We start from the raw sequence: 15,578 nt of genomic DNA on the forward strand, positions 1-15,578 counted from the left end.
TAATTAATCGATCTGCTCATAATGAATCTAAGAAAATTTTGTTGACCAACTCTTGAGATATTACATAAATTAAAAAAGATATCCTTTAGTGCCCATAAAGTTTAAACGCTGAGTGACTCTATTTTCAGTAATGAGATTATAAAAAAATGCTTTGCTTCAGTAAAAAATATTATTATATTAATTGAAGATAAATTCTTTCCACTTTAATTTAAAGCATAAATTCTACCGTTTTCAACCGTTTATTTTAAACGATTCGTTTTATTTTCTTAGAGTTTGATGCATTTAAATTTAAACATTGTTAATTAATCGATCTGCTCATAATGAATCTAAGAAAATTTTGTTGACCAACTCTTGAGATATTACATAAATTAAAAAAGATATTCTTTAGTGCCCATAAAGTTTAAACGCTGAGTGACTCTATTTTCAGTAATCAGATTATAAAAAAATGCTTTGTTTCAGTAAAAAATATTATTATATTAATTGAAGATAAATTCTTTCCACTTTAATTTAAAGCATAAATTCTACGGGTGCTAACAGAAAATGAGAGAGATACATATTACGTTATGACTGAAGGCCTTTATAATATTATGAATGAATTATATGATAATCAAAATTTGAAGTTTTAAAATATTTTCATGAAGAAGCTATTAAAGTAGAAATTGCATAAAATATTTAATTATTAAAATTTTAACGAACATTAAGATTGGCGAACCGGCTGGTCGCCAAAGGCGGCTAGTATTTTATAAGTATACGACAAATTTGAAATACTTGATTGACTTTATTTCTTTTTTTATATTTAAAAACAATTCGATGCAAACACTGCAGCAAAAATTTTCTCAAGTAATATTAAATTACATTGAATAAAACCTTTTTTTTTTTATTATAAGCAGGTTACATGGATCAAAAAGTTTTTCTGAAATTATTCAAAGATTTTAAATTATTTTACAGCAATGCTGAAAACAACGCTGACGAAAATATTTTAAATTAAATATTGGGTTATTCAGTATGAATGTGGATTTTTGGGATGAACTGAAAATAGTTTTTCTAATGCTAACTTTGAAATTCATTCAAATTCATTCAATCTATGAAACCTTTTTATTTTGAAATTGCTTTGTCATCTAAGAAGTTTCATTTTCCCTTGCTTAAGACTAATAAATTGTTCAAGGTGTTGTTCACAGTCCTTCAGTTTTCTGAAGCAACTATTTAAGTCTCTTTAACACATTTTATAATGAATGGAACGGATGATTGGTCAAAGATATCATATCAGGGCTATTTTTAGGTAGAAATAAAACAATCCGCAAATGCTCCAATAGCTTCATCCTAGAGATCAAAGTAGTGGCCTAGTGATACTCCTTCGCGATTGGCTAATTCTGGGTGGTTCTGTTCAGTAGCATGCTTCAGATTTTTTTTTCTGTTGACTACTATATTCAATCGCATTGATTTTTTTTTATTAGACTGCAGCGGGAAGTAATTCAAAATGGCTTTTCATTCACAGAGAATAACGAATAAGAACATCGTCCTTAATTAAATATTGGAACTAGAATAAGAGAATATTGACCTTAGGAATGGGAGATAGGACTCATTGGAATAAATCCATATGCATTTTCGCTCAATATTGTTGTGACTTATCCATTTCTCCTTGAGAAATGGATCATTCACAAATATTTAATCATTTTAATCATTTCATTTACTAATTTTTATCGTCATTTATTGCTAATTTCAATAAAGGAGCACTTTTTTTTGTTGAAGTAATTAATTGCTCCTGTAAATACGGTTCATTAAAAAATTTCCCTGAATTCGTGAAGGATCTAAATAGTAAAATGATTTCAAAAGCTAAGTCATATCGAATGCTTAAATGGTCAAATTTGATACTTCAAATCAGTATGCTATTTCATAAGTTGTAATAAATTGATTATTTGCCAGCCACCACCATCTGAATTTGGCGGTCACCGATAGTGACTGATCTACCAGAGGCCTTAATTTAAACTATTTGTGTTCTATGAGGTGTTTACGAAGAAAAAACCTCATATTTTTTTCGAAACTTGAACAATATTCTTGCATTTGAGTAAAAAAACCCATTAAATGAATGAAATAAGCTTTTTCATCTCATTTCTGAGATCAGATATAATTAAACCTATGTTGTTGTTGAATAGATAAATAACGGCGAAAGAAAAATAAATCTAATTGCAGGAAATATCTAACTTTCAGAGGTTCTTAAAACCAATTAAACTGCCTTACAAGGATTAGTACAAACTGTCAGAAAACTTATAGGTACATTCCAAGTAACCAAATGTTTAAAACTTTCAATATGCTAGATTTTTTTAAATTCTAAGCATTATACAATAAGCAATATAACGATATGTAAAATCATCAGAGCTTTCAAATCTGTTTTTGCATATTGCGAATTAACAAGTGAACTTCACTTACGGAATGTTTATTTATACATAAGTTGGTGAATATGAAGCGCGTTGGTTGGTATTAAATTTTTTTTTTCGTGCTTATATTCTCAATTTTTTAACATTATTCAAACTGAAAATAAAAATATGTAATTCTGGAATTATACTTCGATAAATGTTTCGGCCTACACCCTTCGCTGTTCATTTTACTAAAATATCTAAGAGGATTTATTTAAAATTATAGAATTAAGCTTTCATTTTCATGTGTTGCAATTTGAAAAGAATTAAATTAAAAACAGAAAAGAAGAAAAAATTTAAATTAACTTTAAAATAAATTTTCAAAAATAAAAAGCTAAGTCATGAACTTGCTTATTTTCTATATTGAAATTGAAAATAAAATTCGAATTTCTTTATAAAGAGCCTTTTGTGAAAAAAGATATAGGAGAAATCATGGATATGATGATTTCAAAAGGTAAAAGCATTTTCTGAAAACATGCACTGTCTTGCCTTGAGTAGTTTTTTGCAAGTGAAATGACATCTCGGGGGATATTCATTCATAGATAGAGGATTTAAGGAGAGAGAGAATCTGACATTTACACTTGAAATGAACTCACTGATGCACTTTTTATCCAATCCACTCCAACTTAAGATATTAAATAACAAAATATAAAAAGTAAAGAATTATAAGTATGACATTTTTTTATTTGTATGCATTGAAAAAAGCGTCGCTAAAGTAATTGCCTTTGTGTTACTTTTTAAATCCTTTTTCTAAAAAATTACATAAAATATTTTGAGAGTTCTCAACTTGTAGAATACTTCAAAGGAGGAAAAATTGATGGTTGCCATTGAGTTCATTTGTAGAGTTATTCAGCTTCGATGATGGAAAATCGTGATTTCTCACATACTGAAACTCCGTTGCATAGATATACTTGGTTTACTTTAAACTCAATGTAAGTAAAAAAAAATTTCCCAATGATGTCGTATGGAAATTTGTAGAGGAAGATTACCAAATCCAATGTCATTCTTCTCATACTTTATCTTACAAAATTATAAAGGATCATTCCAAAATCTCCGTGATGTAGTTTAAAAATGTGATATTATTCTAACAAAATTTAACTAAAAATTGGTAGGCAACACAACTTCCTAAGCCCAAGTGATAAATCAATACCTGCATATATATTATTATGGAACATATATAATTTTAAAATCATGAAAGACATTATGTTTTTTGTTTAGTATGTTTTATGAGGTATGCCAAGTAATGATTTTAATATATTTTAGAAATCCGCATTTTTTGTAATTTCTCTTATATGTTAGCCGATTTCAATCTTTTAACTGAGGAAATGATATTTTTCTTTGACTTTTTATGTTTATAAAAAACGCATCTCAGGTAGTTTTAGAAAAAGCGAAGTTTTATTATTTTTTTTATTATTATTATGCTTAAAAAAACTACCAGAGGAATTATCCTTAGATATGCCAATATTTATGTCGGACGACACTTCATTTAATTTAATTTTTTGTGAGCAAAAATTTGTGTTTTGTGTAGTAAATATTAAAAGTTTCAGTTTGTATTTCTTACTCATTTATTATTTAAATGTTCTTAATTATAATGCTTGGTTTGATAAGACTAAAATGAGAAAAATTGTATGATTTGCTAGCTGATTTTAGAAGCTTTCTTTTAAATCAAAGTTGTAATGATTTCTAGATTAGATAAAATTTATTCTTAAAAAATTAATAGTGGTTCATAGACTCTTTAAAAACTTTACATTTCTTTATATATATATACGTAACATTATTTCGGCAGCAGAAACAGAATGCAGGTTCGAAGACGTCGAAGAGACATGTTATATTTTTAAATTAATTTTAATATCGATTTCGTGAAAGCATAATTATTTACAAGCAGAGACGCGGACAAGACACGTCCGTCACAGAGCGGCACAAAAGCAGAAGTAAAGAAGAGAGCGAAACAAATGATCACTAGTCTTATATAACATAGGATTTCCGGCCACGTGCCGATGGAATACATATGCTGACCTTTAACAAAGGCAACGGAAGTATCACTTTCATTTGATACGTTGTTACTGATGGCGCATTAGTTTTACAGAGGAATTAATTAAACCGAAAGTAGAATTAGATCACGAAATAAGAGAATATTTTTAGAATGAAGTTAATATGGGCTAAATTAAGATAAAATCTTTGAAATTAATTAAATTTTAATTAGAATTAAAATATCATTACATATATATAATTTAATTCTTACATTTAAACTTTCTTCATATAAAATTAATGAAAATTTGATTTGAGTTTCGACAACATATATTATCGCCATTTTTGGTGTGGAGAGATATTTGAATTTAGGAAATAAAACAAATTCGAGGCACGATGAAATTTTGTTTTCATTGGGTATGTTAAGTTACCTATAGAAGCCTGTATTTGGATGAAGAGAGAGATAAAAATTGGATTAAACATGAATTAATTTGGAATTAAATTTCAAGAATAAGGGAAGTCTGCAAATAAAATTGGTTATAATAAAGAAATTTGAGATTTTTGTTTGAAGCACGTTCTTTTTCTAATATATTGAGTTTTTACTTCTTGCTTATTCACAAACACTGATTCTTTTTATTTGAAATCTAAATAGCAAAATAAGCTTCTTAATTTCAAAATTGAGAAGATACAGAAAATGTAACTTAAAACAAATTTCATACATATTAACGGTTGTGTTTTGCTTGAACACGTGATATAAAATGAAATAAGCTATAATATTTTTATTAAACTCTCTAAAATAAGGAAGTTGAGTTGATCAGCAATAGAAAATGACCTTTTCAACAAATTGTTTGTCCGGAAGGATATTATCTGTCAAGTTATTTGTTCAAATAATTTATTTCAGTAAGTATGGTTTTTATCAAATTGTAATCGGGAATCTTTCAAGAAGTTATTCCCAACACTTTTTTCTCGTTTTACAATTTCTCTCTACAATAAACTGCATTCTTTGAAACTAAAAATCTTACCTCTTTTTCTGCAAACTACTTTATCCCCATATCCGAGAAAATATTAGGATTTCGTCAAAAATGCTTTAGGTCGAAAACAGAAATAACGTTCATAAATAATTATTTTTTTATAAAAAAGGAGAAATATAACAACGTACTATGACAACGAAGAATGAAGAATACTTTTATCAAAAGAATAATACAAATTTTACTGTCAAAACTTATGGTGAAAATAAACAGCATCATTTGCGTTAATAAAATTAGCATGCAGAATTTAAAATTTTTATTAAAGATAGTTGCTTTTAAAACTGAATTCTAATGAACTAAAATCGTTTAGTAGTGCTGTTTATGCCATCTACTAACTGTTTTAGAGTAAAAATAAAATCAGAATAATGTGGCCCTATTTTTTGTTTCCAACTTGCACTCTGTGCAAATATTTTTAAAAAATAATTATGACATAAAACATTAAAATAATTACACAAACTTAAAAACTTTTCTTCTGCTAGATATTTAACTCTCTAAAAGATTTAATAAATAATATTATAAAATTTAGTAAATATAAGAAAATTATAGCTGATTTGTTTTCCACTACTGCTTATTTTGTACCTGAAAATATTTTTTTAAAGCTGGGTTTGTCAAAAATTGTCTTTATCTGATTATAATCATTCCCATTTGCTTGCATTTTGACTTGGGTTTGGTTAAAGATTGGTAAATAATTCTGGACTAAGTTTTCTAAATATTCTGTATATTTGTTCTGCATAATAAATGTTTCTGCATATTTGTATTGTGGTGAAACATGCATGACTAAAATAAAATAAGTTTATGGCAATTTAAAATTTTGTTTCGCACTTACATGTTTCCTTTTGCATTAATTAACATCTACTATTATTTTATCGTTAGATCCGTCTGATGAAGCTAAATTTATGCTTAAAATTCTGTTTTGAGTATGTAATTATATGCAACTTCCATGAAAAATCTATAACATAAGATAATAAATATATGCTGATAAGAAGATTGTTTAATATAAACATTACACATTTCGATATCTAACATATTCAGATATGTTGATTCTTCATTGTCAATAAACTGTATAACTCTCTCTTCCCTACTAACAATTAGTCATTAGTTCATTCTAATGAATTCAATTTCTTTCTGAATTATTTAAAAATTTTCAGTATATATGTTAGCTAATCATTCTACAATTGAATGTTATATAATATATAAATCAAAAGAATCAAAACTTTAATATTTTTAAGTAATTCAAACGATTGAGTTGAAATATTCAGATTCTAATAGATGATTGCAGCATCTATAACCAATACTAATTTGAATATTTCTTTTAAAATTCAGGAATTCGATTTAAAGTAAAATATAAGTTTTAATTACTGTGAAATGAGAACTAGTCAGAGATGAATATTATCAAAAGAAAATAATGAGAAATAGGTAGTTTTCTAATATGCGTATTCGAATGATTTATAAATGTTATTAAGTATTTAATGCGAAATAAAATTATTTTCTTCTAGTGGAAGTTTTCAGTTCTCATACATTTGACATAAAAATAAAAGGCTATTAAATTATTTATTAAAAAACCATAATTATTCCTTGGAGATTATTGAATTCAAACTTCTTCAGGTACTTTCTCATATCAACATCAAATATTTTGCTCTCTTCTTGAAAATCTGAAATATACTTAAAATGATCTTTAACTCCAACTTTATTTACTTTAGATATAACCCTTAATATTTGTATTGAAAATAAACCAACAAATGCATAAATCATATATGTAATCGAACTGTGTCTTGGGTGAAAGTTAGTCCTTTAGTCAAATTATTTACCGAACAAAAAAAAACATTAATAGCAGAATTTTTTTAAAGAATCTGTAAATAATAACTTACAACTAAAAGCCCATTTTTTGAGATTTCTTAATCCGGCTATAAGTTGAATAGATTCCTTCATGCATTCCTGAGACAGGTTCACCTGACTCGTAGATTCCATAAGCATGGGCATCACATATTTTATCATAGATTGCGTAGCTCCTTTGAGAGTTTTGTCTAATTTCATCCATGATTCCAATACATTGGATTGATCTTCACTCAAATTAGATTTCGCTTTTACTCCAGACGACAATAACAAACATAGCACAAGAAAAATGTATGCAAGCATTGGAGAGCTTTTCATTTAAAACTTTGTGTCAGAAACTAAAAGCAGCAAGAAATGAGTCTTCTTCATTCTGAATCTAAATCTACTTTGACTACATCTACTTAGTACACATTCTAGCTCACTTTTTTCCTTTACTTGTAATCTGATTTAATTTTGAGAGAAACAACCAAATATAATTTTTTAAACAAGTTGAACTTGTCTTATCATGTAAATTTTTTTTCTAAATTTCCATTTGTAGCAAATGCTTGAAAAGTTTTTTTTTAATTACGTCCTTTACAACGTAATATTGCAGTTTCTATACGGAAAAGGAAGATAAAATATCGTTTTACAGGTAACTAGAAGAAGCGTCTGGAGAAGTATTTAAACATCCATAATATGCATTGATCATCGATAGATACTAAACTTTGGCTTGTTTCCTGTGGCCTTGGTGCACAATTGAAGCCAATTTGAGGTGTTTAAGATGAAAATGACAATGGCATTGAAAGATTAGTTGGCATGATTGTTTGTTTCGATTTTCAAGAACAAAAATAGGCCATTTATTGTTTTTAGAGGATAATTGGTGAATTGGAAAAATTAGAACTTTCTTGTTTGCGGTTACTTTGCGTGTAACTTTATGTAATCAGTTCACGATTTTTCTGTAACTTTTAATATTTTGTACAGTATTTTACAACTGTATACTGTGTGTTATCAAGATTTCTAGTTATATTTTCAAGTTCTGCAAATTCATCGGTTTTCATCAATTAGAATATTTTTGTGATTTGGATCAAATAACTGTGAAAGTGAATAATTTTTTTTCCTAGGATTTTAATCTGGGTTTGATTCGAACTTACAAATTTTTAAATATTTTATAAGGCATAATCTAACATCAAGAATTATGAATATTATTGATAATTTGATTAATTATATCGAGAAATAACTAACTAATGAAACCATCACCAAAATTATAGCTGAAAATGAACAGCGAAGGTAATTCTAGGTACTTCAGAATTACGACATATTGTCTCTTCATTGAATGAGAAAGTGAATTACATTTTAAAAATTTCTGAAAATTATCCCTTAATTCTATTTTAAGAGCATCGAATTGTCTATAATATGGCATTACTGAAAATGAACATATTTTAGTAATAGTCAAATCACAGAAGAAGGCACATTTTTTGAGTAAACACAATAAAATAATTTCTATATACATTTTAAACTATCCACCTTTAGCCGTCAGCAAATTCGCTGAGGATATTTATAATGTTCAATTTCAATTAAATTTCCTGTACATAACTTGTTTTTGATTTTCTCAACAAAGTACCTTTAAGCATCAGTGTGTGATAGATATCAAGCCGCGTTATTTTAAAAAGCCTTTTATTTTATTGTTTACAATATACATGAACCTTCTAATGGAGTCATGTTCCATGCCATCAGCAGAATATGTGGCTAATATTTTTATAATTACATGTTGATTTTCGCAGTGCTCTAAGTTTAAATTTCACGTTCAATATACAAACTGTGCAAATTATAAGCAAAAACTTTCTTAAGTTTTCAACAGAATAAGAAAAACTTTAAAATATTTGTTGAAACAACAAAAACGATTCAAATTTTCATAAAAGATGAAATCTAACATTTAAAGTTAAGTAAAAAATATATTTAAAAAAATTGACAAAATTCTGGGAAAAATTCACGGCAAATAAATTGATATCATTGATAAGATAAATTTTGAATTTTAAAACTGTGTAAGGGATATTTTTGTGTAATCATATTTTCAGGTTATTGCTAAATTTTCTTTAGAATTTTTCCCCTAATGAAAATTATATTCTCATCTTTCAAAGCTATATACGTTGATAGCTCTAGTTGAAGTCTAACCTGTAGAAAATAGACACACACACACACACACACACACACACACACACACACACACACACACACACACACACACACACACACACACACACACACACACACACACACACACACACACACACACACACACACACACACACACACACACACACACACACACACACACACACACACACACACACACACACACACACACACACACACACACACACACACACACACACACACACACACACACACACACACACACACACACACACACACACACACACACACACACACACACACACACACACACACACACACACACACACACACACACACACACACACACACACACACACACACACACACACACACACACACACACACCTTTATTATTAATAGAAAATTATTGAAGCAAATGTTTTGTTAACAAATATTCTCTATTCTTAAAAAACAGCTTTTAGAAAATTTCAATATCTTCTACCTTACTGTATTTTCCAAACTAGTGTCTTAGCATGTCAGTGTTTTTGAATTTTTAAATTAAAAATAATTATAAGCAATTTCTTAAGTAGGTTAAAAACAATTAAATATTTATTTATTTTAACTTCTGTTTAATTGTTTCATTGAAAGATTTGAAACATATGAGTTTGCAACCAATTTTGATGTTACCATTTATTGAATGCGTTATAAGGCCGGTTGTAAGATATAGGAAACAAAGACCCTTCTTTGACTCATAGATAATAATTTTCTAGCATCTATTTCTAAATCTTCATAATTTTTTGTATATTTTAAAATTATTGGTTTATGTAAAAAAAAAAAACTGATTATGAGTTATAATAAATCGTTTTGCGTCTTATTTTCTGAAAAAGGCATAGTTTCTAGTAAGAACTTATTGACTTTTAAGAAGTATTTGTTATATTTAGACTGAATTTTATTTCAATCAAAATATTGAGATGTGACTTATTAAAAATATGAATGTAATAAATTTATCAATGTATCTATACCCATTCATTAAAGAAGTAGCAAAATAAGAATATAATAATCTCAACTAACCGAATGAGCTTATGTTCTTATATTTAGGTAACACTTAAACAAATTTGAAAATCAACAAACTCATGACTTCTAAATAATATGAGCTTTTTATTAGTTCACGAAAATAAAATATATATAATTTTCATATATGTATATATGAACACTATATATATTTTATTTTCGTGAATGAATATATGAAATGAATATATGAAAATTCTAGTCTCACAAGATAAATTGAAGAAAATATTTTGGATATTTCGCTCTGCTAATTGATAGATGATGCCAAACCTTTACCATTCAGACATATATTCTGAAATTCTGAATGATCAGTATATTATGTATGTATGGTAAAATTTATATTGTTATAGCATGCTTTTTAATTATACACGGCTACTAATTTGATTCTAAACCATTGATTAATTATAAAATCTTAAAAGAGTGCCAGTTTGGTGAATTTAAAAAATCAAACAAAAACTATAATACATTTCTAACTATGTTGTAATTTAAAAATAATAATAATACTTTTTTTTATAAAAACATAAAAAATAACTATCCTTGTATGTGTTTATGTGTACTTTTTTCAGTTGCATATATTCGAATGCCAATAAAAATGAAGATTGTAAAAACTTTTTTTATATCTCTTGATCTGTTTGTTTAAAAAGACCGAATATTCACGTGTTCGATATTTTCTAAGGGAAGTGTTGTCATTTAAAATACTGATAGAAATCGATCAAATCATTAAATAATTTTCCAGTTAAAATACAATATATTTTTCCTTTCAGCTTTGGAATCATGGATGATTCGCTTTCCTGCTTGACAAAAACTATCAATATCAAGGAAATTTCCATTATCTCTGCTACTGTTTTATAAATTTGCATATTTAGCTAACATTCAATGGTGTCAACGCACATTATATAAGTCAGTTACAAGGAATAAGCGGAAACAGGCTTCATAATTTAGATGTAAAAAATATTTAATGACGATTTTTTTTTAACGAATGACGTGGTATTTGAGCGCAAAAAAAAATGCTTATTCTATTTAGTTTGATATATAAAGGTCATTTTAGTATGTCTTCTCTACTGTAATCACATTTAAATATATTATTATAATAGTAAAATATTCTGCAATTGTAGCGTAATACAGTGAATTAATTCAAGTAATGACATGACCATGATAAAAGTAAAGGCACGTTTTTATTAACTACTGATTCATTTTGTTTGCGGAAACTTTGGTGCATTTCTGCAAACAATAAATGTAAAATCTTTATTGTAAAGATAAATTTTTGTTTATAAATCTTTTTGTACAAATGTACAGTTTTTTTTCCTATTCTTGATGAAATTTAGCATACATACTTTTCAATATAAGAGAAAGGTCTGTATTAATTTTTCTAAATCTAAGTGGGAATTTAAAATGAAGCACGCTTCTGATATTTTTCAGCTGTATCTTCCGAAAACAATATCTCTCAAAAATAATTTCCTTTCTTAATTAATATTGAAACTAAATCCTTAATTTTTGCACTTTTAAATACTTCAATTATAACTGGAATTGATGTAAAAGGAAATTTCTCATCAGTATTTTTTAAATATTCTTCGGTACTTGTGTATTAACTACGCGCCATTCTCAACTTTAGGCTTAACCTCATGTCATTGGTGAATATACTCAATAGAATATAATGGTATTTTTGCTGGTCTTTTTTTGACAATTGCTATTAGTCAATTTATAAATCTGCACATATTTAAGTTAAAGCCATAATGACTGCCTTTCTTATTACAATATTTTTTAATAAATACAGTCTTCTTTCAGTAATGCGACCGACATCAAACCAGAGGACTATGAAATGAACAAAAGTTACGGAATAACGAGATTCACTTAAAAAAATATATAAAGAACTAAAAAACACGCATCTTCTAAAAATGTTTAAACTTTCGTTTAAAATTTTTTTTTGTTTTTACATAATGTTGCAATTAAAATTTCTCCACCTATATTTTTTATTTACTTAATTTTATTCGAGCTTTTAATATGTATTCCGCGTGCATTTAAACAATTTCAAAATGTGGAATTAAAAGAAAAAGTAGAAGTTTATTTCACCCCCCCCCCTCCGTCAAAACTGACAACATAAATTGTTGTTGTTACTCAAAATCAGGGTTTGAAAATCCCCTTTTAACCTCTAAATTCAAAGCAATTTCAGTTAACGAAAAGCTTTAAATACAAAAGGTGTTCGTTGTAATGTGGCACTAATTTACTAATTAAATTCCTTTTTCTATCTTCAATATTAATGAAGTTATTGCGAAATGAAAATTTCAGCCCCACGTCATTCCACCCTTGAGCTAGATGGCTTCTGCTAACTCATCTGTGATTTTTACATTTCGTATACCATTTTCTAAGCTAATTTTCTAAAAGCAAACAAAATTACTCTAGTTATCTTGTTAAAAGATAATATTATATATAAACTTAAAATTAGAGTAAAATTTCTAATTTTTAATGCTCTTAAAAATTGTTACTATGTACGATACTATCTTTACATTTTTTTCTTTGCATTGTCTTAAACGTGAACACAATAGCCCGCAATGAGTCACATTCTTATTAAGAAAATATCGTTTCTATATTTTTTCTTCACTCTTCTGGATATATTTAGGGAAATAATTATCTGAAACAAAGTGACTTTAAGTTGCGAAATCAAATCACCTTCCTCATAACTAACTCCATATGAATCATTCCAGGAAAATCCTGGAAATCTATTGTTTAGGGAATATGTTATCTCAAACTCATTTTCATAATTTATGAATAACTAACCAGTAATTTAAATGGATGTTTTTAATTTCTGTTTATATAATTCATTAACACATCATTTGCTTAGAAATGAAACTCGGAAAAGGAAAATACATTTTAAGGAGGTTAGACACAAAACCGAAAATTATTGCGAAACATTATAAGTTGCCCTTGAATGACATGGCACGTGTTATTCATTTTAATATTCATTTAGTGTTATTAATAGCGATATTTATAAATCAAAGGCGACCATGAGGTTGGATATGTGAAATAATTGGTCCTGTTTGTGAAAAAAAAGTCAAGGCTGGCGAGATTCAAATGCCTTCCTCATTGTTTAGAATGAAATTGTAATGTGAGGAGTCAGATAAGATATTTCGCTCATTATTGGATCATTGTTCAGAATTATTAGGTCCGATCAAATATACTCTCGTGTAGTTTCAAAATGGAACGTCAATATAGCAAAACTGCAATAAACGAATTGAAACTGAAAAGGAATAAATTAATGACTTCACAAAATATGTAGAAAAGATTAAAATCTATCTCTACTCTGGTCAATCTTAACAGTTCATTCTATTGTTATATAAAACTTTCATTTTACGCGTTTCATAAGGACCTCGTTGCTTTTATAATGATTTTTATAAAGGATGGTATTTTGAAACTGATTATTTAAGCACTGATGATGAGTCAGAATTTGGCTTTTAGAAATAAAATAGTAATAATGAAAAAAGGGCTGTACATTCATATTCGCCTTCTATATAACAGACTTTTTGACACAAAATTATCAAATTTTGGGCAAGGAAAGTCTTTTTGAATTGAGAGAATTGACACCTCGGAACAATTTTTTTGTTAAATTTTCTTTAATTAAAATTTAAGCAAGATTTTAAATTTTTCTAATAATTCCAGATATTTCTGCTGCACAAAACCAGTTATTACATCATTTTAAAAGTTAAAAAGCTGCCTTTATAATTAATCCAAATTAATATGCCAGGCAAATTGTTTCTGAGCTTTTCCAGGGTTTTTCTTTGAGGGGGGATATTTATTTATATAGTTTTTCAACAATCGATTTCACTCTTGCAATGGAATTTAAATCTATTTTATGGTTTCATTAGATATTTATCGCATGAATTTCTTCCATCACTGAAAACCGAGAAAGAACATTTAAGATTTTTACCTGTGAATTTTGAAGAGAAATCAAAAGGTGAAGATAGATTACAACGAATCACAAAATGCAATTTGAAATAGATTGTCCATGCACTGAAATTTTAAATGGATTTGTGATAAAATGGGATTCGGCTGTATTACGAAGATCCATGTCCCCAATAAGACAAATGGAAGCTATTAAAACAGCAAGGTTTTATGCTTAAAACTTCTTTACTGCACAAATCATGAACATCATATCAAATTATGAATAAAGGATTTAATTGAAATGAAACACAACCAATATTCTTGCAAGGCAGCAAGTCAATAAAGACTACTGGTTAAAATAAATTTATTATCTCCTTTCAAGAAACTTGTTTTTGAAATAACTTTTTACGGAAAACTTTTGAAAAACTCATTTTGTAAACCTTCTTATGGATTGAGAAGGACTGCAGATACGTTTGGCAAAATGTATGCAATAATTCACAATCTATGATACAATCTATGATACTGACAAATATAACTTAAAAACTCTTTGATCTAGATGGTTGATGTTTATAATATGTTCTTTACACACCATATTTGCAGATTTCTATCAAATGTTGAGTAAAATCTGCTCAGAGGAATTTCGTCTGTCGAGCAGCTCGAATATAAGTCAACCCGTTAAATTCAAAACAAAAAAGGTTAGATAGATAACATTCGGTACGTAGTTTTAACATCTAACATGAAGACACCTGTCAAAGTTTGAGTTAAATACAATTACGGTTTGACGGGCTGTCAATCTGTACTTTCAGAAATTTGCAAAAGCGGTAATTCAGTAACTTAATGACTTTTATATATATATATATATATATATATATATATATATATATATATATATATATATATATATATATATATATATATATATATATATATATATATATATATATATATATATATATATCAAATTCGGTATGAGATTTTGTGCCTACAAGTGTAGTTTTGAGTTATTTTTTTGTTTGAATCGGTGGAGAAATACATGTCTAAAACACAAACGCGATTTATGGATGCAATTAAAGCATGCCAGGATTAATTGCCAAATAACCAGCCAAGGATGACATGATAAATTCAGTAAAAATTGCTAAATTAAAAAAAAAAAGGTTATTAAGCCGAAAAGTTAATATTTCGTAATTATTGCTCGTAAATGTCATGTAAGGCCTTCTCTGCATGACATTTATTAGAGAATATGCGAAAAAGGTTTAGGAAGAAGACTCCCGCTGGT

General features: G+C 27.5%; 1 protein-coding gene across 2 annotated transcripts in view; it reads right to left on the reverse strand.

Annotated features, from left to right (window-relative positions):
- LOC129962680 (nose resistant to fluoxetine protein 6-like) overlaps window positions 1-7,775 on the reverse strand; it is a 39,264-nt gene extending 31,489 nt beyond the window's left edge. Inside the window, exon 1 of one of the 2 annotated variants that reach the window (XM_056076588.1) lies at window positions 7,279-7,775. In XM_056076588.1, the coding sequence (XP_055932563.1) occupies window positions 7,279-7,561 (283 nt within the window). In that variant the 5' untranslated portion in view covers window positions 7,562-7,775. The remainder of the gene's footprint in view (window positions 1-7,278) is intronic. The other variant, XM_056076587.1, reaches the window with a different exon arrangement.
- Between the last annotated feature and the right edge of the window lie 7,803 nt (window positions 7,776-15,578).

Source organism: Argiope bruennichi, chromosome 3 (genome assembly GCF_947563725.1).
Source record: "Argiope bruennichi chromosome 3, qqArgBrue1.1, whole genome shotgun sequence".
Taxonomy (NCBI): Eukaryota; Metazoa; Arthropoda; class Arachnida; order Araneae; family Araneidae; genus Argiope; species Argiope bruennichi.